At 43.9% G+C, this 22,440-nt stretch overlaps 1 protein-coding gene and 1 long non-coding RNA gene across 14 annotated transcripts in view; one reads left to right on the top strand and one right to left on the bottom strand.

Moving 5' to 3' along the window:
* Window positions 1–22,440, top strand: part of RIPK1 (receptor interacting serine/threonine kinase 1) — a 49,092-nt gene that overhangs the window by 5,647 nt on the left and 21,005 nt on the right. For 3 of the 10 annotated variants that reach the window (XM_055264658.2, XM_055264659.2, XM_055264656.2), the window contains exons 2-7: window positions 7,313–7,534; window positions 9,904–10,060; window positions 13,253–13,390; window positions 15,339–15,567; window positions 17,654–17,803; window positions 21,960–22,036. In XM_055264658.2, coding sequence (XP_055120633.1) covers window positions 7,371–7,534; window positions 9,904–10,060; window positions 13,253–13,390; window positions 15,339–15,567; window positions 17,654–17,803; window positions 21,960–22,036 — 915 coding nt within the window. In that variant the 5' untranslated portion in view covers window positions 7,313–7,370. Of the gene's footprint in view, window positions 1–1,310; window positions 1,702–3,103; window positions 3,247–7,312; window positions 7,535–9,903; window positions 10,061–13,252; window positions 13,391–13,413; window positions 13,790–14,813; window positions 14,916–15,338; window positions 15,568–17,653; window positions 17,804–21,959; window positions 22,037–22,440 lie in introns of those variants that run through there. The other 7 variants (XM_055264662.2, XM_063632994.1, XM_063632995.1 and 4 more) reach the window with 5 other exon arrangements.
* Window positions 2,910–22,440, bottom strand: part of LOC129473781 (uncharacterized) — a 45,086-nt gene continuing 25,555 nt past the window's right edge. For 3 of the 4 annotated variants that reach the window (XR_008654363.2, XR_010119215.1, XR_008654362.2), the window contains one exon: window positions 10,801–12,249. This is a non-coding gene — a long non-coding RNA (uncharacterized lncRNA). Of the gene's footprint in view, window positions 3,338–10,800; window positions 12,250–22,440 lie in introns of those variants that run through there. The other variant, XR_010119216.1, reaches the window with a different exon arrangement.

The following is a 22,440-nucleotide window of genomic DNA, read 5'->3' as shown; positions in this document are numbered from 1 at the left end:
GCTCTCCCGTAGTCAGAGCTCCTTTTTTATCTTGGGCAAAGCAGGAGGCTGTTCCAATGATTAATTCTTCCCTGACTTAACACTTGAAGAAGCCAAGGCAGGAGGTGAACTTTGAAATGTGCGGTGACTTAGTACTCATCTGTATTCTGTGACTGCTAGGAAGATGGACTGAGTCAAGAGGAAATTGTCATGTTAGAAATGTGGAATACTGGGTCGGGCACGGTGGCTCACTCCTGTAATCCGAGCACTTCGGGAGGCCAAGGTGGGAGGATCACCTGAGGTCAGGAGTTCGAGACCAGCCTGGCCAACATGGCAAAACCCCGTCTGTACTAAAAATACAAAAATTAGCCGGGTGTGGTGGCAGGTCCCTGTAATCCCAGCTACGCGGGAGGCTGAGGCAGGAGAATGGCTTGAACCCAGGAGGCAGTAGTTGCATTGAGCCGAGATGGTGCCACTTACACTACCCTGGGTGACAGCGGGAGACTCTGTCTCAAATAAATAAATAAATAAATGTGGAATACTGCAGCTCTTCTGTTCACAAAAAGTGAAGACTAGGCTTGTTTAAAATGAAATTTGGAGTGTATCATTATTACTGATAAAATAGCAAAAATGATAACTTTAATACTCATTTTCCTCTGTCTGCACTATACTGAGCCCCAGAGATATGTTGTACTTTCTGGATTCTGAATGAGTATTAAGAAAAGTTTTTAAACAGCCTCTTTCAAACTGGGCAGCTTACTTTTTGGTGCTTATTAATCTATAACGTCTTAACACCCATATGATCTGGGAATTTGAAGAAAATATTTAACTTCCCATGCTTTAGTTGGATATTACATTCTGGCAAAAAAGGTTGACTGTATTAATCTGTAGAACATTGATTTTGAACCATGTATTTCAAAAACACATGAGCCATGTATTTTTATTTTTGAGACAGAGTCTTGCTCTGTCGCCCAGGCTGGAGTGCAGTGGCGCGATCGCGGCTCACTGTAACCTTCGCTTCCCGGGTTCAAGCAGTTCTCCTGCCTCAGCCTCCCAAGAAGCTAGGATTGCAGGTGTGCACTACCACGCCTGGCTAATTTTTGTATTTTTAGTAGAGACAGGGCTTCACCACGTTGGCCAGTCTGGTCTCAAACTCTTGGCAATCTGCCCACCTTGGCTTCCCAAAGTGCTGGGATTATAGGCATGAGCCCCTGCACTCCACCTCCCTGTATTTAAAAAGTTTATTCTGTACTTTCTCCGTGTTTCTGACTGTCGCATGTTCATTTAATATAGATGAGTAAGGCTGTTAAGAGTGGGTCTTTGCATCTGGATTTTTCTGAAGACAGATTGCTATCTAGAGAAGTAGCATGTGTTAGTGAGCCAATAGTGAAAGTTTGAATGAAGGGACAAATATTTCATTCTAGAATCCTACCACTTTAGGTGAATCATTTAGCTCCAAATCTTAGTTTCTTTATTTGCAAATTGAAATCATGATAAAATTTGCTTCAGGGGTTATGATTCTTGTTTAACCTCTGTTTCAATTCTTGTCTCTTGCTGGTCCTTCGTTGCTGGTCCTTAAGTCTCTTCCTTGCTCAGAGCTTTTGTTTATCCAGGCAAAGCATCAGGCTGCTGTAATCAAGGAAGTTGGAGAAATCCTCTGGTCACTTGGATAGCTGAGCAAAATCAGAATTCTGTTAGTGGGAAGAAAGGGGGCAATGGCAGGTGGGCAACCAGCATTTTCTGCCATTCTCTTGTTATGTGTGGTCATCATAGAAAAATGGAGAAAAAGTTAATTAGAATATTTTGATATGTATACTTACCCTGCCTTAGAAGGTAATCGTGAAATTCCTTGAGATTTCACATTAATTTCAATAGAAGAAAATTCACTGTCCTGAGTCCCTGAATATTTATGCAAAACATTTACAAATTCCTTCAAATGGACATAATTATTAGTTAAAATTAATTGCTGTAACAGGCCAGCATGTCTTTGTTACTCTGTGACATGGCTTTGTAATAATATGGTTATGCAATATGGCTAATAAGCTGCCTGAATTCACTGTTTTTGGATATCCTTCATTCAACTACTCACAAGGCCTTCCTAAGATATTCGGTGCTCATAAAGTTGAATCTTTCATGTGGATAAAAGAGGGGTGGATAGGAAAAACCGTGCAGAAGATGCATAAGATTAACATCAGACTAAACTAGCAAACCGCAAGACTATAAGGAGAACCGACTTGCATCAGGAGCTAAGCTCCCAAAATCCAGTGGACCCAACTAGAGGCCTTCCCAAACTCCACCGCGCACAGGAGCACCTGCAGGTCCTAGTTGGTCTTGACAAATTTGAGGAGACGTGGCCGAGACTAAAGAAGAGATACCAAATAGGACTCCTCATAAAGTAGAAACCTTTTACTCAAAAGGGCGTTTTTCAGGGCGTGTTGTAGTTCCTGCCTGTTTCTTTACTGTCTGTGAGCATTTTTAAATGTTATTAAACATTCTTTCACAACATCGCTTTTCACAACATCGCTTTTGCAAACTGCTAGATATATTTCAGTGTTGATGGGCATAAGTGATTCCTCTGTACATGCTAAGTGTTTTACCTACTTTTGCTGTTCTATGTAATGCTACCAGGAACAGCTTTGCACATAATCTTTATCAGCATCTCTGATTTGATCCCTCAGAGTAAAGAAATACTGAGTCAAGGAATTATTCCTTTCAAAAAATAATTTTAATTTTACATTTAATTCATGTCTATTGTGGAAAATTTGGAAAACATAATAAAAGTGTAAAGAAGAAACTAAAAATCACCCTACCATCAAGATACAATCCTTGTTAACATTTTGGTGCCTTTATGTCTTCTTTTTTTTCTGTACGTATATCTTTATCTATTTTTATATATATATATATATAAAACACACACACAAATGTGAATATAATTTTTACAGATTTATTCTTCAAAAACAATTTTGAATGGCTATATAATATTCTGTTAGGAGTGTGCCGTAATTCATTTAACAATATTTTTATTTTTTTATTTTTTTGACAATTAAATAGTTCTCTTTTTAAAATAGTTACTCAATTGATGATGGGCTGGCATACGTTGGGTTCTGCTAGGCTCTGGAGATGGTGCACAAGACAAGTTTCCTGCCTTCTGTGAACTTCATGAGAAATAATTCTCAATTACAGTACTGTCTTACCTATGAAAATGTCTAATGGGAAGATTTAGGATGGCTTCCTTGACAAAATGACAGTTCTCTGACACCTAACCAGGCAAGAAGTTGGAAGAATGTGGCCTAAGAGGGTGGGATGGATGACTCTTATGGAATGGGGAAGCCTTCAGGGTTCTGCAGGCTCCAGTGATCTGTAGTGAATGAAAAAGGAGGCCTAAAATCAGTGTTATCTTTTATGCCCTCTGTCTCCACCCCCTCCTACGTCATTCTCACTAGGATTGGTCAGTAGGGCCCTGCTGACAGAGTGATCCCAGCTGAGAATGTTGGCATTCTCAAAGCCCAAGGAAACACCATCCATGTGGATAAACACATGGGCGGCTGGGCCAACCATAGCCAGAGACATAAAGCAGGCAACAAACGTGTTTTCACAAATATATACATATGTACATATATACGTATATACAAATATATATATATGTATATACACATAGACAAATATAGCTATATATCTACATATACAATATATGCATATACACATATACAAATATATATATATACACATACACAAATATCTATACACATTTTTATATCATTGTATTATATATTACATATATACATATACAAATATATGTATATTTATACGTATACATACATAAACATATACTTTTTTTTTCTCATAATCCTTACCACTTCTGTGAGGCGGTCATTTTTGTTTCATTTTGCAGATGAGGAAATTGAGGCATAAGTAAGTGCCCCAAGGTGACAGGTTGGTGAGTCACAGAGCTGGAGTTGATGCTCATAGTGGAGGGCTGTGCCCTTGGAGCTATGGCTCCTGGTCTCTTACCTCAAGCGTGTGCCTCACCCCACCCCTCAGCCTTCAGGCCTTCATCTAGACAGCCCCCCACCCCCACCCACTGCCCGTGTCTCACCAATGTACTTGTTTCCTGAGACACTTCCTCTTGTTTGGTAATGTCTTATGTCGTAGGAAAGAAGGCCCATAGATGCTGCTGTGTGAGCTTCCTCTGCTAGACAGAGCTGGCCCCCAGCCTTTAGATGAGGTGTAGAAGGCTGGTTACCCGAGTCACCTGTAGCCGGCCACTGTACAACACCATGGGCAGCCTATGGGTTTCCAGAATTCCCTCTCCCCAAGGTATTTCTTTTTTCATTTTTTAACTCCCTGCCCTCTAACATCTTATTATGAAAAACACCAAAGTCCAAAGGTTACGTCCACCACGAGTATCGTCTTAACACCGCTTGCTTCATCATGTAATTCTCCATCTCCTTTCCCGTCATCTGTCCATCATTCTATCTGACTTTTTGATGTATTTCCAAGTACACATCAGTACACATCTCTAAATACTTCAGCATGCATACCACTAGCTAGAGTTCAGTATGTTTACAGGTTTGTCTTTTGATGTAAAATCTACCTGCCGTCGTTAGGAGTACATCTGCTGAGTATGGGCAGATGCGTATGCCTGCAACCCTAGCCCCCATTGATATAACATTATCATGACCCCAGAAAGTTCCCTCATGCCCCTGCCCTCTCAGCCTTGCCATGCTCACAGGTGTCCAGTGTTCTTTTTCTGGCACAGATTGGTTTTGACTTCTGAACGGTCATATAAATAGAATTACATAGTATGTATGCTTTTGTATAAGGCTACTTTCACTTATCACGTTTTTGCATTTCGTTCATGCTGTTTTCATTCATGTGTATCAGTAGTTCATTTTTATTGCTGAGTAGTATCCCATTGTGTTCATATACCACAGTGTGTTCACTCATTCTCTTACTGATGGGCAGCTGTTTGCAGTTTGGAGCTATTTCTTTTTTTTTTTGTCAAATGATCCTTTATTGAAATGTTTTCAGTTTGGAGCTATTATAGATAAAGTTGCTATGAACATTTTACAAGTGTTTTCCGACATACATTTTCATTTCTCTTGGGATTGGAATTGCTGGGTCATAGTGCAGGTGTTTGTGGTTTTATAAACAAAATATATGCCCATGAAATTTCAATGAATATTTTATGCCCCAGAAAGAGTATTTTTCATGGTCTGTATTTGCATGTGGATATTTATTATTTTATTTTATTTTAACTTTTTTGAGACGGAGTCTCACTTTGTCGCCCAGGCTTGAGTGCAGTGGCATGCAATCTCAGCTCACTGCAACCTCTGCCTCCCAAGTTTAAGCAATTCTCCTGCCTCAGCCTCCCGAGTAGCTGGGATTAGAGGTGTGTGCCACCACACCTGGCTAATTTTTGTGTTTTTAGTAGAGATGGGGTTTCACCATGTTGGCCAGGCTGGTCTTGAACTCCTGACCTCGTGATCCGCCTGCCTTAGCCTCCCAAAGTGCTGGGATTACAGACGTGAGCCACGGCGCCCAGCCGGGATGTGGGTATTTCTGGAATACAAAACATCCATAGCCCTCCTACTCTCAAATCAAAACACAGACATGCACATTCACATGCACACACCAGTGTGTCCGTGTCCTGTTGGTTTGCATGGAGTTTCTGTTTTGCCATGAAGCTTTTTGCCAGCCCTTTTCCCAAAGTGTTTGTACCATTTTATACTCCCACCAATGATGTTTGAGAGGTCTGGTTGCTTCACATGTTTGCCAGTGTTTGGTGCTATTAGTCTTTTTAGTTTTGGATATTCTGGTAGTTGTGTAGTGGTGTCTCCTTGTGGTTCTCCATGGGTTTTTATTCTATATTTCAGTTTGGGGAAAATGAATGAATGGAAGAAAAGAAGGGAGGAAGGATGAAGCAAATAGCTGTGCTTTGAGATCTGATACTGTATACTTCACAGCCCTGATGGACATTCTCCAAATCCTACTCCTTTTTCACATTTTCTTTAAGCTTAGAGTGTGCATTGTTCTTTTTATATTCTTCAGATTCCTTCTTTTGTTCATAATTACTTAAACCTATTCATTTTCTAATGCCTTTCAGTTGTTAATTTACTGAAGTTCTTTGGTGCTGACTACTGCTGTTTGCTGTAGCTGCAGGGTCTGTCTCACGGTGAATTTTTTCTTTTGTGTTTTATAATTTTGGAAAGGGAGCTCATGTTAAATTTGTATTTGTGGGAATTCTGTCTGGCCTGGCTTGAGGGTGTTGTTTGCTTTAGCCTGTAACCTCAGGATGGCATCAGCCTGTGGCCACTTCCTGTGTAACAGTTCATAGTTCAGGCAATCCTCTCAATTCAAAGTCTGTATCTATTTGAAGACAGGCCCAAGGTTATCAATTTGCACAAACTTTTTTTTTAAATATCTTGTGCCCATTCCAAGACAAATATGTTTGTTTGCCACGGGCTGCTTTTTTTCTAGTTCATCCTTTCATCAAAGGGTTGCACATTGAGCAGTGCTGTGTTAAGGGGGGAGTCTTCATTCTACCAGCTTTTCTTGCATTCCTTGACCTCAGCTGGGCTTTAAACCTTGACTTCTGGATGGCGAGGTTGGCACTGCCCTGTGTGAGCTACTGCCTGCCTCTGGTGCCCTGTTTTTGTCCCTAGAGTTCTTTTCCTTTCCACGGAGTTCTGGTATGCATTTCAATGAATGTTTGTATTATGTTGTCCAACATACTTATGTCCTTTATAGCCGGAGGGTTCTTAAAATTTTCTAATGCTCCATATTGCCAGAAATAAAAAGGCTGAGGGAATAAATATTATAGTCTTCTCTGATTCTTAAAAATATGAAAAATAGCTCATCAGATGACTGTAAGTCTATCCTCAAAAATCCAAGGCACACCAAGCATGTGGTGGAATATTAACAAAGTTTTTAAAAATGATCCTTTCTGCCAGGTGCAATGGCTCACACCTGTAATCTCAGCACTTTGGGAGGCTGAGGTGGGAGGATCCCTTGATCCTAGGAGTTCGAGACCAGCCTGGGCAACATAGTGAGATCCCCCGGCCCCCCCATCTCTACAAATAATTTAAAAATCAGCTGGGCATGGTGGGGTGCACCTGTGGTCCCAGCTACTCAAGGAGGCTGAGGGAGGAGGATTGCCTGAGCCCAGGAGGTCGAGGCTCCAGTGAGCTATGATTGTGCCACTGCACTCCAGCCTGAGTGACAAAGTGAGACCCTGTCTCCAAAGGAGAAAAAAACTATATATATATATATATATATATATATATATATATAGTCTTTTTGCCCTGAGGTGTTCTCTCTGTTCTCTTTACAGGGTACGGCTCTGCCGGGGGGGGAAAGTGGTACCATTTTGGGCGTTCTTGAGCTTCAGAATGCAACAAGACATGTCCTTGAATGTCATCAAGATGAAATCCAGTGACTTCCGGGAGAGTGCAGAACTGGACAGCGGAGGCTTCGGGAAGGTGTCTCTGTGTTTCCACAGAACCCAGGGACTCATGATCATGAAAACAGTGTACAAGGGGCCCAACTGCATTGAGTGAGTGGGGAACAGGGGTGGGTGGGCTAGGCCCTGAGCGGGATGGGGACGTTGGCTGTTGTGGGGCCGTTGGCTGCTGTGGAGCCATTGCTGGGTAGAGTGAGAGGGAGCCTGCCAAGATGTCAGGGTGACGATGGCTCTTAGGATTGTTATTGTCGCTGATGTGGACTCTGAGACTGGGTAGTGAAGGGCTCTCACAGCTAGTTAAGTAACAGAAGAGACATGAACAAGAAGGAAATAGAGAAAGACAAAGAGATAAGCGTGGTTGAGGGGGACAATGAAAAGGAAACAGGAGGATGGGTGAAGACAGACCTATTCACTTGCTTCACATTTTCAGTGAAGACCAGCCCTAAGTATAAAAATAAAAAGGCAGTTCATTCCTGAGAGGTTCTGAGAGCCTTCCCTTTAAAGCAACCAGTACAGTGGTTTCTCCTCTCTCCCTCCTTTGTCAGAGTGGTTTTGAGAGAGGCTGGTTTTTTTTTTGTTTTTTTTTTGTTTTTTTTTAACTTTTTTTTTTTTTATTGATTTTTTTTGCATACAAAAACAATAAACATTTTCTAAAAATACATACAAACAAAAAGATGCGTGTCAAACATATTAGGAAGGCTGCACATGGGAAGTCGGGGAATAGAAATGGGGGTGGGAGTTAAAATAAATGAGAGAGGGACTTTATATGGATCAGTGATAATAACTCAATCCTCTATTTGACAAAGAAGAGGGAGAAGGAAGAGGAAGAAAAAGAAAGTGGGATAAAGGATCAGAAAGGGAGGAAAATAGAAAAAATTAGAGTATGACTCCAGGGTAGACCTGTTTTGTTGTCATTGAGTTGGTTGGTTGGTTTGTCTGTTGTATTCTTCATGTTTCGCCAAGTTGGCCAGACTGGTCTCAAACTCCTAGCCCGAAGTGATCAACCCGCCTCGCCCCCCAGAGTGCCGGGACCACAGGCGTGAGCCACCACGTCCAGCCCCCACATTGCTTCTGGCCTCCGTGGTAGACCTCCCAGACGGAGCGGCCAGGCAGAGGAGCTCCTCACTTCTACCCAGACACGGGGCGGCCGGGCAGAGGGGCTCCTCACTTCCCAGACGGGGCGGACAGGCAGAGACGCTCCTCACTTCTTCCCAGACGATAGGTGGCCGGGCAGAGGCGCTCCTCACTTCCCAGACGATGGGTGGCCGGGCAGAGGCGCTCCCCACTTCCCAGACGATGGGTGGCCGGGCAGAGGCGCTCCTCACTTCCCAGACGATGGGCGGCCGGGCAGAGGCGCTCCTCACTTCCCAGATGGGGCAGCCGGGCAGAGGCGCTCCTCACTTTCCAGACGATGGGTGGCCGGGCAGAGGCGCTCCTCACCTCCCAGACGATGGGTGGCCGGGCAGAGGCGCTCCTCACCTCCCAGACGATGGGTGGCTGGGCAGAGGCACTCCTCACCTCCCAGACGGGGCGGCCGGGCAGAGGCGCTCCTCACTTCTTCCCGGACGGGGCGGCCGGGCAGAGGCGCTCCTCACTTCTTCCCGACGGGGCGGCCGGGCAGAGGCGCTCCTCACTTCTTCCCGGACGGGGCGGCCGGGCAGAGGCGCTCCTCACTTCTTCCCGGACGGGGCGGCCGGGCAGAGGCGCTCCTCACTTCCCAGACGGTGGGTGGCCGGGCAGAGGCGCTCCTCACTTCCCAGACGATGGGTGGCCGGGCAGAGGCGCTCCTCACTTCTTCCCGGATGGGGCGGCCGGGCAGAGGCGCTCCTCACTTCTACCCGGATGGGGCGCCCGGGCAGAGGCGCTCCTCATTTCTTCCCGGACGGGGCGGCCGGGCAGAGGCGCTCCTCACTTCCCAGACGGGGCGGCCGGGCAGAGGCGCTCCTCACTTCTTCCCGGACGGGGCGGCCGGGCAGAGGCGCTCCTCACTTCTTCCCGGACGGGGCGGCCGGGCAGAGGCGCTCCTCACTTCTTCCCGGACGGGGCGGCCGGGCAGAGGCGCTCCTCACTTCCTCCCGGACGGTGCGGCCGGGCAGAGGCGCTCCTCACTTCCCAGACGATGGGAGGCCTGTTTTTTTTTTTTTTTTTTTTTTTTTAATCATACTGTCCATCACGGTCTTTTTTCAGGTTACTTTGCTGCTGTTCATGTACTTTTCATTCATTGGTTCATTCATTCCTTCATTGATTTACATTTTTTGAGCATGCACTGCCAGTTACTGGGCAGGAGTACTGTGAGGAAGTGAGAAACCGCTCTGCCTTCTAATACTTCTGGTCTGTGCCTAGAAGAGATCGGTACAGACCCAAGCATGACCCCAGCACGGGGGAGTGATGTGTCAGAGGTGTGCACCAGGCTCTTGAGGTACTGGCTCTGCCCCTCAGCATAGCACCTTTCCTGCCCACAGGCACAATGAGGCCCTCTTGGAGGAGGCGAAGATGATGAACAGACTGAGACACAGCCGGGTGGTGAAGCTCCTGGGCGTCATCATAGAGGAAGGGAACTACTCCCTGGTGATGGAGTACATGGAGAAGGGCAACCTGATGCACGTGCTGAAAGCTGAGGTAGAGAGTGCCCCTCCGCACAGGGATCCCCTGCGCTTGGGCCCTGGCTGTCTGTTATGGCTGCCCTTGGGGTGTTTGTTTGCAGCTTGTTAGTATAAAATTTGCAAATTGCTTGGTAGTTTGAATTTTCTTTTCCTTTTTTTATGGAGACAAGGTCTTGCTATGTTGCCCAGGCTGAACTCAAACACCTGGTCTCAAGCGATCCTCCCACCTCAGCCTCTCAAGTAGCTGGGATTACAGGCTCGATTTCCTGAAGTCAGTTTCTCCTTAAAACATCTATGCCTTGATCGGGCTCAGTGGGTCACTTCTGTAATCTCAGCACTTTTGGCAGGAGGATCACTTGAGCCTTGGTGTTCGAGACCAGCCTGGATAACACAGTGAAATCCCACCTCTACAAAAAATAAAAGGTGCATGTGAACAGAGCAAGATCCCGTCTCTGAAAAAAAAAAAAGAAAATCTTCCTTGCCTTCTACTGCCCTGAGAGTGGTCTCTTCATCCTCTCGATCCTGTGGACAGTCCTCCATAGTCTATGTCTGAGGAATGTGATTGGCTGTTTACTATACCTGTCCGCTGCTCTGCAATCTATAGTTCAGAGACAAGCCCTGTCTTCGTGATGCAGACATCATCTGATGTGGAGTATATGCATGATGGGATGACAATTAAATATGGATTGATTAATGAAAGGATGTACACTATAAATGACCATGAGAGCAGATAGAATATTAGTGGTTGCACTTTGATACCATTCAACAAAGTTTTATTTTAAATTAAATATAGAAGATTATCAGCAACAACACTGGATAGGATTTAAAACATAAATAAAAATTGTTTACCAAAGTCAAATTATTTGAAAACATTTTTAAAAGCTTACGTGCCTGTTAAGATGAAGGCCTTGTGCTAGTTGCTCATGAATCAATAGCTAATATGATGCAGGCGAGTAAAAGGAGGCAGATAACTAAATGAGTGTTATGGTGTGATGGGGTTTTTCTTTTTTAATAGAACAAGGTCTCACTGTGTTGCCAAGGCTGGAGCGCAGTGGCACAATCATAGTGCACTGCAGGCTTGAACTCCTGGCCTTAAATGATCCTCTCACCTCAGCATTCTGAGTAGCTGGGACTATGGGCATGCGCCACTGCACCCAGCTGTGTGGTGATATTTTTTTTGTTTTGAGAGGAGTCTCGCTCTGTTGCCCAGGCTGGAGTGCAACGGTACGATCTTGGCTCACTGCAACCTCCACCTCCCTGGTTCAAGCAATTCTCCTGCCACAGCCTCTTGAGTAGCTGGGATTACAGGCGCCTACCACCATGCCTGGCTAATTTTTTTATTTTTAGTAGAGACAAGGTTTCACCATGTTGGTCAGGCTGGTCTCGAACTCCTGACCTCGAGATCTGACAGCCTTGGCCTCCCAAAGTGCTGAGATTACAGGCATGAGCCACCGCTCCCAGCTGATGGTGTTTTGATAGACATACTCATTGTCTGCTCTGGGAGTACACATGAGAGGCACCCACTCAGCCTGGAATAGACAGGAAAGGCTTCCAATGTGAAGGACAAGTAGACGTTTTGAAACAGAGAATTAGAGAACAAGTGTTCCAGGCAGAGAGAATACCACGTAGAGACTGCCAAATTTGGGGAACCGTAAATTCCTGGGTTCGGCTAGAGCATAGATTGCACAGGGTATGGGGAGGGGTGGTGGGATATGGCTGCCTTTATGGCACATACTCCCACTTTTGCACTTTCTTCTCCCACCCCACAATTGCCAAGCCAACAAACATCTCAGAAAAATACCTTTGGGAAGGAGAAGAGGTGATCACTTATATGCATGGTATTATAGTTTGATCAGATTGCTCTCCACCCCAGAACTAGAGAAGATCAGCTGTTTGAAGTAAACATTTTGATTGGGAAATAAGTCTTTGGTCTCCCATCCAAGTACTAACCAGGCCTAACCCTGGTTAGCTTCTGAGATGAGAGAGAAATCACTGGGGACATGAGGCATTCTGCAGGATCAGGGGGAGTTCAGGTGCGCCTGTTTGGTGAGGCATTCTGCAGGATCGGGAAGTTCAAGTGCACGTGTTTGGTGAGGCATTCTGCAGGATCAGGGGAAGTTCAGGTGCACGTGTTTGGTGAGGCATTCTGCAGGATCAGGGGAAGTTCAGGTGCGCCTGTTTGGACTGTCAGGACATCAGGAGGACCTGAGAGAGAAGCAGAAAGAGAGGAGGGAGGGGGACCAACTTTGCTTCCTCAGAAGTTTTTCCTAAGTCCAAAGGTATACCAAGGAAGAAGAGAAAACATCTTTTCTGCTACTTTCTGTATGGTGGTGATCAAGCTATTAACGGTGTAGCTCAGCTACATCGTTATGTCGTAAATATGGTTTGAGGGGGAATCTCACTTCTGTCACTAAAATTTTCTTCCCATTAACCAACAACCAAAATACATATAAATTTTTAGGAAACATGTTGTTTGTATACTGATTTTTTGTTGTTAAGCAAAACTGTAACTTAACCACTATAATAGAAACTGGAATTGTTTCTGTTAATATTGATGTTCACATAACAAGAATACAATTGTAAGAACCAGTGACCTGAGACTCTACAAAAGCCTGAAGTATCTGCTACCAGGTCATCAAATAGATATTAATTCACTTAAGCGTAGTTTTAACATCATGTTTATCTCAGATTTTTCCATGATTGTAATCAGTGTGAACATGTTCCCTTGTATTCTTTTTTCTCTTAATGTTATTTTACACGTGACATTTCCATGGCATTATTCATGTCCTTAATGTAAACTTGGTATGACGTCGTATGAGTATCCCATAGAAAATGCTTGCTTGTATATTTATTCATCCATACATTCAACAAGCATTCCAGGTACAATCCTAGGTTCTAAAGATACAGTCCTAAATAATATATATTTTTGTTCTCAAGGAGCTTAATTTTATAGTATTTTATGCATTACCAAATTATTGTGGGATTTTTGTTTTTACACTAACAAAATACAACGTGAATGAATACCCTTTGCCCCCCCGAATGAAATATTTCTTGTTTCCCAGTGACAGCAGTGCTGTGGTGCATCTGCTGGAAGGAAACCTGGTAACCCTCTCCTCAGGCTCAGATCCCACCACCCTTTCATGAAACAGTTGCTTTGGCCTATTTGATAACCTTTCCATTTCATAGACTTAATATCACTTGTTTTTAGATGAGTATCCCGCTTTCTGTAAAAGGAAGGATAATTGTGGAAATCATTGAAGGAATGTGCTACTTACATGGAAAAGGTGTGATACACAAGGACCTGAAGCCTGCAAATATCCTTGTTGATAATGACTTCCACATTAAGGTAAACCATCATCTGTAGGCTTCCAGAAAGTTGGGTGATTTTAGTTTTAATTCTGCGATGTAAATCCATTCTTGTACGTTGGAGAAGCTAAAGGAAGACCTAGCTCAGCTTATAACTGGTGATGATGGTGCCGAAAGGCTCTACTGGCGATTGAGAGGAAGGCTGCAGGCTTGAAGGATCGGGAGATAACTGTCAGGATAACTCATATCTTTTGGGGAGGACTGGAATTGAATGGGGTAGATGAGAAGACCTCTTTCCTAGATTGTATTTTTCTCCTCTGTTAGAAATATTCAAGGGTTGCCCTTTTCATCCTGGAATGGACCGTTGGTGCCATAATGTTCTCCAGGAAATCTGTGTCACCAAGACTCCCCTCCTCTGGAAATGCAGGGGAATGTGAAGGTGTGTGCGGAAAATCCTTAGAGTTCAGATATGGCCTAAGAGTGAGATCAGTGGCTGGGTGCGGTGGCCCACGCCTGTTATCTCAGCACTTTGGGAGGCTGAGGTGGGCAGATCACCTGAGGTCGGGAGTTCGAGACCAGCCTGACCAACATGGAGAAACCCCATCTCTACTAAAAATACAAAATTAGCTGGGCATGGTGGCACATGCCTGTAATTCCAGCTACTCGGGAGGCTGAGGCAGGAGAATTGCCTGAACTGGGGAGGTGGAGGTTATGGTGAGCCAAGATTGTGCCATTGCACCCCAGCCTGGGCAACAAGAGCGAAACTCTGCCTCAAAAAAAAAAAAAAAAAAAAAGAGATCAGCAGTGCATCAAAAACCTCTACTTTGAAATTTTGTTTTATATTTTTATTTGATTGTTTACTTCTGTCTGTATTTTAAAAATCAGTTTCCTTTGAACACATTCTTTCCATTGTCATAAAGGGAACAAGTGAAAGGGATTTTTCTTTTGTTCATTCAAGGGCAGGATTTAGCTAGGGGAAGTGTCATATCTAATTGGCTTCCGCAGCAGGAATCCAAGCACAAGCATCCAAAAGGGGAACCGGAAGGGGAAGCAGCCGTGGGGGAGGCACCCAGGAGCTGCTGGCACAGGGGCCTCTCTCCACCAGCAGTTCTGCGTCTAGCGCTTTGTCCTAGTCTTAGACAAAAGACTAGGACAAAGGACTGGGAATAAAAATTTCTTATTCATAACCTGTCTTCAAATTCATGACTTCCCTCTTATGTCGTGGGTTAGAATCGGTGGATTTTAGGTAATCATGTGCTACAGTTCATCCCCACATGCTTGCTTGGATTCCCGGAGGCAGAAGTGGAACTGGCACCTATATTCTCTTCTTAACTGTACTGCTCTGTCATATTGCCCCGCCACCTCTGTTCTTGTTCTGTGTCTGACCTTGGTATTTTTCTCTCTGCTTTTTTGTCTGTTTTTCTCCTCCTTTCCACCCTATCTTCTCTTAGGTTCAGGCTACAGCTCAAAACAAGCAACACTGCAGTCCTTATCCTCAGTGTGTCTTTGGGATCCTTGGACACTCGCATCCACGGGCCTCTGGACGCCATTTGGGGAAATAGAAGGTGTAGTACCTAGCCACTGTCTGCTACGTAAATGTGCAGAGAAGAAAATAACCATTTTCCCCCAAGCCCCAGAAATAGTTGAAAAACATATGCAGAGTCAATGGGGAATTAGAATAAATATGTTTGGTTGTTACTGTTGTTGTCAGAAACGTCTTCTGCTTTTCCCCTCCCGCTTACTGCATAAGGAATACGATACCAGAATTTCATGTGAACGTTTCCTCGGGGAGATTTTACAAATGGCTGAGGAGACACACAGTTTCTATGAGTCTGTTGAGAAATCACTGTTTTGAACCTGCCCAGTGCAACCATTTCTGGAAAATTTACCATACCTTATGTAAAATGGATAAGCCCAAAATTTAAAGTCGGATCTGATTTGCTTATGACCTTCACCAAACAATCCCAGTGGCTCCATCTCTTTCGCAGATCGCAGATCTCGGCCTTGCCTCCTTTAAGATGTGGAGCAAACTGAGTAATGAAGAGCACAATGAGCTGAGGGAAGTGGACGGCACCTCGAAGAAGAATGGCGGCACCCTCTACTACATGGCACCCGAGCACCTGAACGACGTCAACACGAAGCCCACAGAGAAGTCGGATGTGTACAGCTTTGCTGTAGTACTCTGGGCGATATTTGCAAATAAGGAGCCATATGAAAGTAAGGCATTAGAGGAGTGGGGTTTTGATATGAACCAACACTGTTATATGAAATAATGGGCTTCAGTGAAATCAGTTAAGGTTTATAATTGTTTGTTCTTTTAACGTCAGTCTTACCTGCTCAACTGTGAGTTCCGTGAGGGCAAGGACCACATCTGATTTATCCACTGCTGTCTCCTCAGCATCTACACGCACTGTGCCTGGAACTAATAGGTGCCCAGTAAATTTTTGTTGAATGAATGAGTAATCCCATTTAGGAATCAGTGATCATAGGATGAATAGGAACCTCGATAGCGTGTCATTAGCTTGAGAGGTGCTGTGAAATTCCAGGGTTCTTCCTAGACAGGAAAGTTGATTGTTTCTGCTTGTGAGGACTTAGCCTTTCACACTACAAGGCATACACTTCATACTTTCACTCATTCACTTACTCCTGCATTCAAGATTTCTTTTCAGTCCCTAGTCGGCATTGGGAATATAAAGATGAGTAAGTCGTGGCCTGTGTAGGAGAACAGAGACACTCTTCAGTTTGTTAAGTGCATAAACTAATGGATGTTTTCCTACATACTCTTCTTGGGTAATCATCAGCTCCCATGATTTGATGATCATCTCTTTGCAAATGCTTCCTAAATCTGTGTCTCTGGCTCTGGCCTGGATATCCACCTGTCTTACGGTCAGATCCATCGCAGGTACCAGAGGAACCTCCAAAGCAGCATCCCCCAAACACACCCATCTTGTCGACACTGTCCTGCAGCTCGCCCTGCTTCACCCCTCTTCATATGCTCGGGAAGTGGCATTGCCATCCTTTTACCAAGTTGCCCAATAAGAAACCTTAGAGTCATCCCAGACTCGCCCTTGCCTCTCTCTCCCACATTCTATCAGATCTCAAAACCTATGCATTCAAGATATATGTATGACTCAAGATATATCTGCAACCCATCTGCCCTTGTCTGTCTCCACTGGCCTCTGCTTAATTCAAACCCTCCGCGTTTCTGCGGCAGGCTCCTTCCACCGTCCACCATTCATGTGGCAGCCAAAATGGTCGTCCTAAAAGGCACATGCAACCCTCTCCCTCATGTATTGGAAATCCTTCCCAGATGCTCCACGGTCTTCAGGATGAAGTTCGAATTCCTCCTCAGTGTGGAGTAAAAGGCCTTCATGTTCTGGCCTTTGCTTCTCTACTGGCCTCGTCCGTAATCCTCCCTTCTTTGTCAGTGTGCAGTTACACTGAGTGAGGAATTTCTGGGATGTGTCATGATCTCTGTAACTTCTAGTCTGTTGATACCCTGCTTCAACTTGCCTGGAGTCCTCCTCCTTAAGTCTCCCTTTCCCATTCTTTACCTGCTAATTTTTCTGGACTCAACAAAGCCTTCCTGGACCATTTTAGTCAGGTTTGTGCTACTGGAACCCCTTGTACATCCTTCTTTTTTTTTTTTTTTTTTCTTGAGACAGAGTCTCACTCTGTCGCCAGGTTAGAGTGCAGTGGTGCAGTCTCAGCTCACTGCAGCCTCCACCTTCCAGGTTCAAGCAATTCTCCTGCCTCAGCCTCCTGAGTAGCTGGGACTACAGCTGCACATCACCATGCCCAGCTAATTTCTGTATTTTTAGTAGAGATGGGGTTTCACCATGTTGGCCAGGATGGTCTTGATCTCTTGACCTTGTGATCTGCTGTCTCAACCTCCCACAGTGCTAGGATTACAGGTGTGAGCCACTGTGCCCAGCCTCATCCTTCTTGAATAGCAATGATCACTCTGTGTTTTAAGTCACTCTCGTTAAACTGAGCTCCTAAAGACAAGGACTGCCCCGTATTTGCCTTTGCACGTGGAGCATGCCATTGGCCTTGCCCACATAATCTTTTTGTTCCATCAGCAGGTAGCTTTGTTGAGAATTTCATTTTATCTGCAGACATTAAGATATTGTTTGGTCAACTCTATAGTGGAATATGTCAGCTCCTTGTCATAAGGCCATTCCACTCTATGGAATGAGGCAGCTGTACCAGAGGCTGACAAAAATGAGCAGTATTGTTCAAGTTCTGTCACCTTCCTGCCTGAGAGAGGAGCAAGACCTGAAAGAAAGTCTTTGCTTTGTAGATGCTATTCGTAAGCAGCAGTTGATAATGTGCATAAAATCTGGGAACAGGCCAGATGTGGATGACATCACTGAGTTCTGCCCAAGAGAAATTATCAGTCTCATGAAGCTCTGCTGGGATGCGAATCCGGAAGCTCGGCCGACATTTCCTGGTAAGAGCATCTTTTCTGACTGTGTAGGATGCATCCTGTGTAGTGATTTTCCTAGTAACATATTGTTAGGAACTTGGTTTGAATCCTCAGAAAACTGAGTTCGACTTTACTTGTGGTTTTAAACTGATTTTCTTGATTTCAAACATGTTGTTCAATGCAAAGAAGCCCTCTCTCTCAAAAGCATGAAGGCACATAAGGCCTTCTTGTTTCCTTTCTTTGTAATTTTTAACTTGGGTTTAAATATACATAACATTAAATTTAACATTGTAACTGTTTTCAAGTGCACTGTTCAGGGGCAGTAAGTACAGTCCCATAGTACATTCACTTTCCATCATCTCTCTCCCTGTCCCGGCAGCCCCCATCCTACTTTCTGTCTCTATGAATTTAACTGCACTGGGTGCCTTATATAATGGAACCATACAATATTTGTCCTTTTGTGTCTGGCTTCTTCCACTTGGCATGATGTCCTCGAGGTTCATCTGTGTTGTAGCATATGTCAGAATTTCTTTCCTTTTCAAGGCCGAATAATATTCCATTGTATGAATAGAGTGCATTTTGTTTATCCATTCTTCCATCTATGGGCACTTAGGTGGCTTTGATCAGCCTTCTTGCTTCTTCACTTCTTTTATTTCCATCCCCTCCCTTGTTTAGCTGGCATCTTTAGAAAGTATTTTGCCATTTAGATTGGCCTTGTCATACAGGGATGAGGAAAGGTACCTGGATGTTTGCTGAGCAGTATTCTGTGGTGTGGATGTACCACAGTTTGGTTAGCTACTCACTCCTTGAAAGACTTGTTTCCAGTTCTTAACTGTCGGGACTAAAGCAGCTTTAAATATTCATGGACATGTTTTTGTGTGAATATAAGTCTTCATTTCTCTGGAATAATACCCAGGAGTACAATAGCTAGGTTGTATGGTAGTTTCATGTACAGTTTATTTAAAAAATTCCCAAACATTTTCCCAGAGGGGCTGTGCCATTTTATATTCGGTGTCCGGGTGATGCAGGTTCTTGCATCCTCACCAGCATTGGGTACCCAGGCTACTCACACTTCTGCTTAGTCAACTACAAATTTATTTGAGTATTCCCACAAGCCCCACTTCAGGTTTGGTAATTCATTAGAAAGACTCACAGAACTCAAGAAAACATTTTACTTATGTCTCCCCTTTTACTGTAGTGGGTACAATTCAGAAACAGCCAAATGGAAGAGATGTACAAGGTGAGGTATGGGAGGAGGGTGTACAGAGCTTCCATAGCCTTTCAACACACACCGCATTCCAGTGCTTCCATGTGTTCAGCAACCTGAAGCTCTCCAAGTCTCACCATTTAAGGTGATTTATGGAAGTTCCATTACATACGCATGATTGACTAAATCATGGTCATTGGTGCTTGAGCTTAATCTCCAGTCCCTCTCTCCTCACTGGAAGTCAAAGGTGAAGCTGAAAGTCCCAACCTTCTAATTATAGCTTGGTCTTTCTGGTTGCTAGCCCCCATTCTGAAGCTGCCTAGTTTTCTGACCCCACCCAAAAGACACTCTTAGAAGACTCCAAGGATTTTAGGTGCTACCTGCCATGAACAAAACCAAACCTTCCTGATTCTCCAAGGTGTCTTCTTTTATTGTTTCCTTTCTGTTTAAAGAACTTTCCTTAATCATTCTTTTAGGATATGTCTGAACTCTGTCATTCTAAAATTTTTTCCTTATAGGGAAGGTGTTATTTTTCTCTTGCTGCTTTCAAGACTTTGTCTTTATTTTTCAGAGATTTAGTTGTTATTTATCTTGGTATGGATTCCTTTGGGTTTATTCTGTTTAGGTTTTACTCAGCTTCTTGAATCTGTAGGTTTATGCCTCTTAAACCATATTTGGGAAGCTTTCAGCCATTATTTCTGTAAGTACTTTTTAACCCCCACGCTCTTTCTCTTTTCCTTCTGGAACTCTGACAACATAAAAACTATATCTTTGGTTATGGTTATAGTCTCACAGGTCTCTGAGGCTTTTTTTTTTTTTTTTTTTTCAGTTAATTTTCTCTCTCTTGTTCAGACTGGATAAGTTCTTCATTCTGTCTTCCAGTTCACTGATTTTTCTGTTTCTTCTCAATTCCACAGTTGAACCTGTCTACTGAGCTTTTTTGGACACAGAGTCTCCCTCTGTCGCCCAGGTTGGAGTGCAGTGACGCAAGCTCTGCCTCCCGGGTTCACGCCATTCTCCTGCCTCAGCCTCCCGAGTAGCTGGGACTACAGGCGCCCACCACCACACCCAGCTAATTTTTTGTATTTTTAGTAGAGATGGGGTTTCACCGTGTTAGCCAGGATGGTCTCGATCTCCTGACCTTGTGATCCACCCGCCCTGGCCTCCCAAAGTGCTGGGATTACAGGTGTGAGCCACCGTGCCTATCCTGCTGAGCTTTTTATTACGTTTTGGTCATTAAAGTTTTCAGCTCTAAAATTTATATTCTCCTCTTTTTTGCTGAGACTATTTTTCATTTGTTTCAAGCAGGTTCATAACTATTAATTGAATCATTTTTATCATGGCTGTTTTAAAATCTTTGACAGGTAATTCTAACATTGCTGTCATCTCAGTGTTGGCATCTATTGATTGTCTTATTTCATTCAGTTTGGGACCTTTCTGATTCTTAATAGAATGGGTAATTTTTCTGTTGAAACTTGTACATTTTCTTACTCTGTTTTGAGATTCTGTATCCTCTTTAAGCCTTCTGTTTTAGCTGAACTTTCCTGACAATGTTCTGACAAGGAAAGAGTGGTGGCCACCTTATTAGTGCTGGGTGGAGGTAGAAGTTCAGCCTCTCCGCTCAGCCTTATTGATGCCCAAGGTCAGAGGCTCCTCTTCACTGCTGGTCAGGGGTTGGAATTCTGGCAGAGTCCACATAGCCTCCACTGACACAGAGGTGAAGGCACCTCATTACTACTGGACAATGTTAAAAGTCCTGATTCTCCACTAGACCTCCTTTGACACTTCCCCAGTGGGGAAGGGAAGGGTGGTCTTGTTACTGCCATGTGGGGCAAATCCAGGCTATTCTTGTGTTTTCCTGACACCAGGGTGTGTTTTCCTGACACCATGGGAGTGGAGGGGCTCATTATCAGCTGGCAGGTAGGACAGCCCTGGCTTCCTGTTGGACCTTCTCTGACTTTACCCCGGTGGGGGTGTTGGGTTACGTTGTTACTGTCTCACGTGGTTGGATGTCGAGGCTCTCCACTTGGCCACAGCTGCTGTGGGTGGGGTTGGAGCCACAGGGTTTTTTCTGCGGTGGTTGGCTGGAACAGAATGGTTGTTGACTAAAAGTTTTCTCCTATCCAAGTACTAACCAGACCTGACCCTGCCTAACTTCCAAGATCAGACAAGCTTGGGCATATTCAGGATGGCATGGCTGTAGACTGACTAAAGGTTTTCTGTCTGTCCCTTGCTGCCCCTCGCTTAGTTCTTTGGCTAGAAAGAGCAGGCTTTGATTGGAGATTTTTTTTTATCTTGGCTCTTGATGCTTTGAGGTTGCCACCTTTTCAGCCAAGTCTGAGATATATGAGGAAAAGAGAAAATCCAGTGAACTCACTGTCGTGTGTTTCATCTGATCCTGAGGTTTCCTGCTGGTCTGCCTCCTTCTCTTCTCCTTTCAGAGACTCTGTATGTTTGTTTTATAAATAATATATAGGATGTTTTTGTTGTACTTAGAAAGAAGAATAAGAAAAAAGTATGTCCACTCCATCTTCCTGGAACTGGAAGTTTCTTTTTTCTTTTAAGGCTAACAGCTGTAACCCATTACACTAAATCCTTGCTCTGACTATCCTGACCTCTCATAAATTTGATGCCAGAGGGACAGAAACATGGAGTTCGCCCATCCCTGTTCAGCTGGAGATGAACTCACATCAGGGAGCGGTTTGTGTTGCAGTCAGAGAAACTGCAGCACGAATAAAAAGCACAAAGAGCACAGGCTGTTTAGGCAGAAACCCCTGGTTTCCCGTGTTCGCCTATCCCTTGTTCTGTCTATTAACCTGATTAGTCTCTATCAGAGTCAGTGATTTGGAGCTTAAATTTTTATTTTACTGCTTTGCCCACAGATTGAGGTAAGTAATTCAAAGATAATAGATGGCTAATATTTTTATTTTATGTTAGAAAATAAGAAATTTAAAGTACATTTTATTCTTACAGGCATTGAAGAAAAATTTAGGCCTTTTTATTTAAGTCGATTAGAAGAAAGTGTAGAAGAGGACGTGAAGCGTTTAAAGGTAGGCAATATAGCAGATGCTCAAAATATTAACATATCAAAATATATACTGTCAGTCATGAAAACCAAAACAAAGATATTTGTTATTGAGATTTGAGGTAAGCTAGCTTGGTAAACATATAAAACAAAATGAGCAATTGTCTGCAAATATCATCCTGTTGGCATACTGGACCCATTTCTCCTTCAAAACTCATGAAATGAGAGAAAACGTATATAGCAATATGAAAACAAAAGCACAGTGTCACTGGCAAAGGTTGGAAAGTACCATAAGGGGATCAGTCATTTTGAGGAATTCTTGAAAGACAGAAAGACCACAGAATTATTCTGCTGAGACATGTAACAGAAAAGGAATACTAGTCCAAGACATAAGGCGGAGGAAACAGTACTGGAGGGGCAGTCTTGGGT

Source organism: Symphalangus syndactylus, chromosome 23, assembly GCF_028878055.3.
Source record: "Symphalangus syndactylus isolate Jambi chromosome 23, NHGRI_mSymSyn1-v2.1_pri, whole genome shotgun sequence".
Lineage (NCBI taxonomy): Eukaryota > Metazoa > Chordata > Mammalia > Primates > Hylobatidae > Symphalangus > Symphalangus syndactylus.
This window is presented reverse-complemented; position numbering and strand designations above follow the sequence as displayed.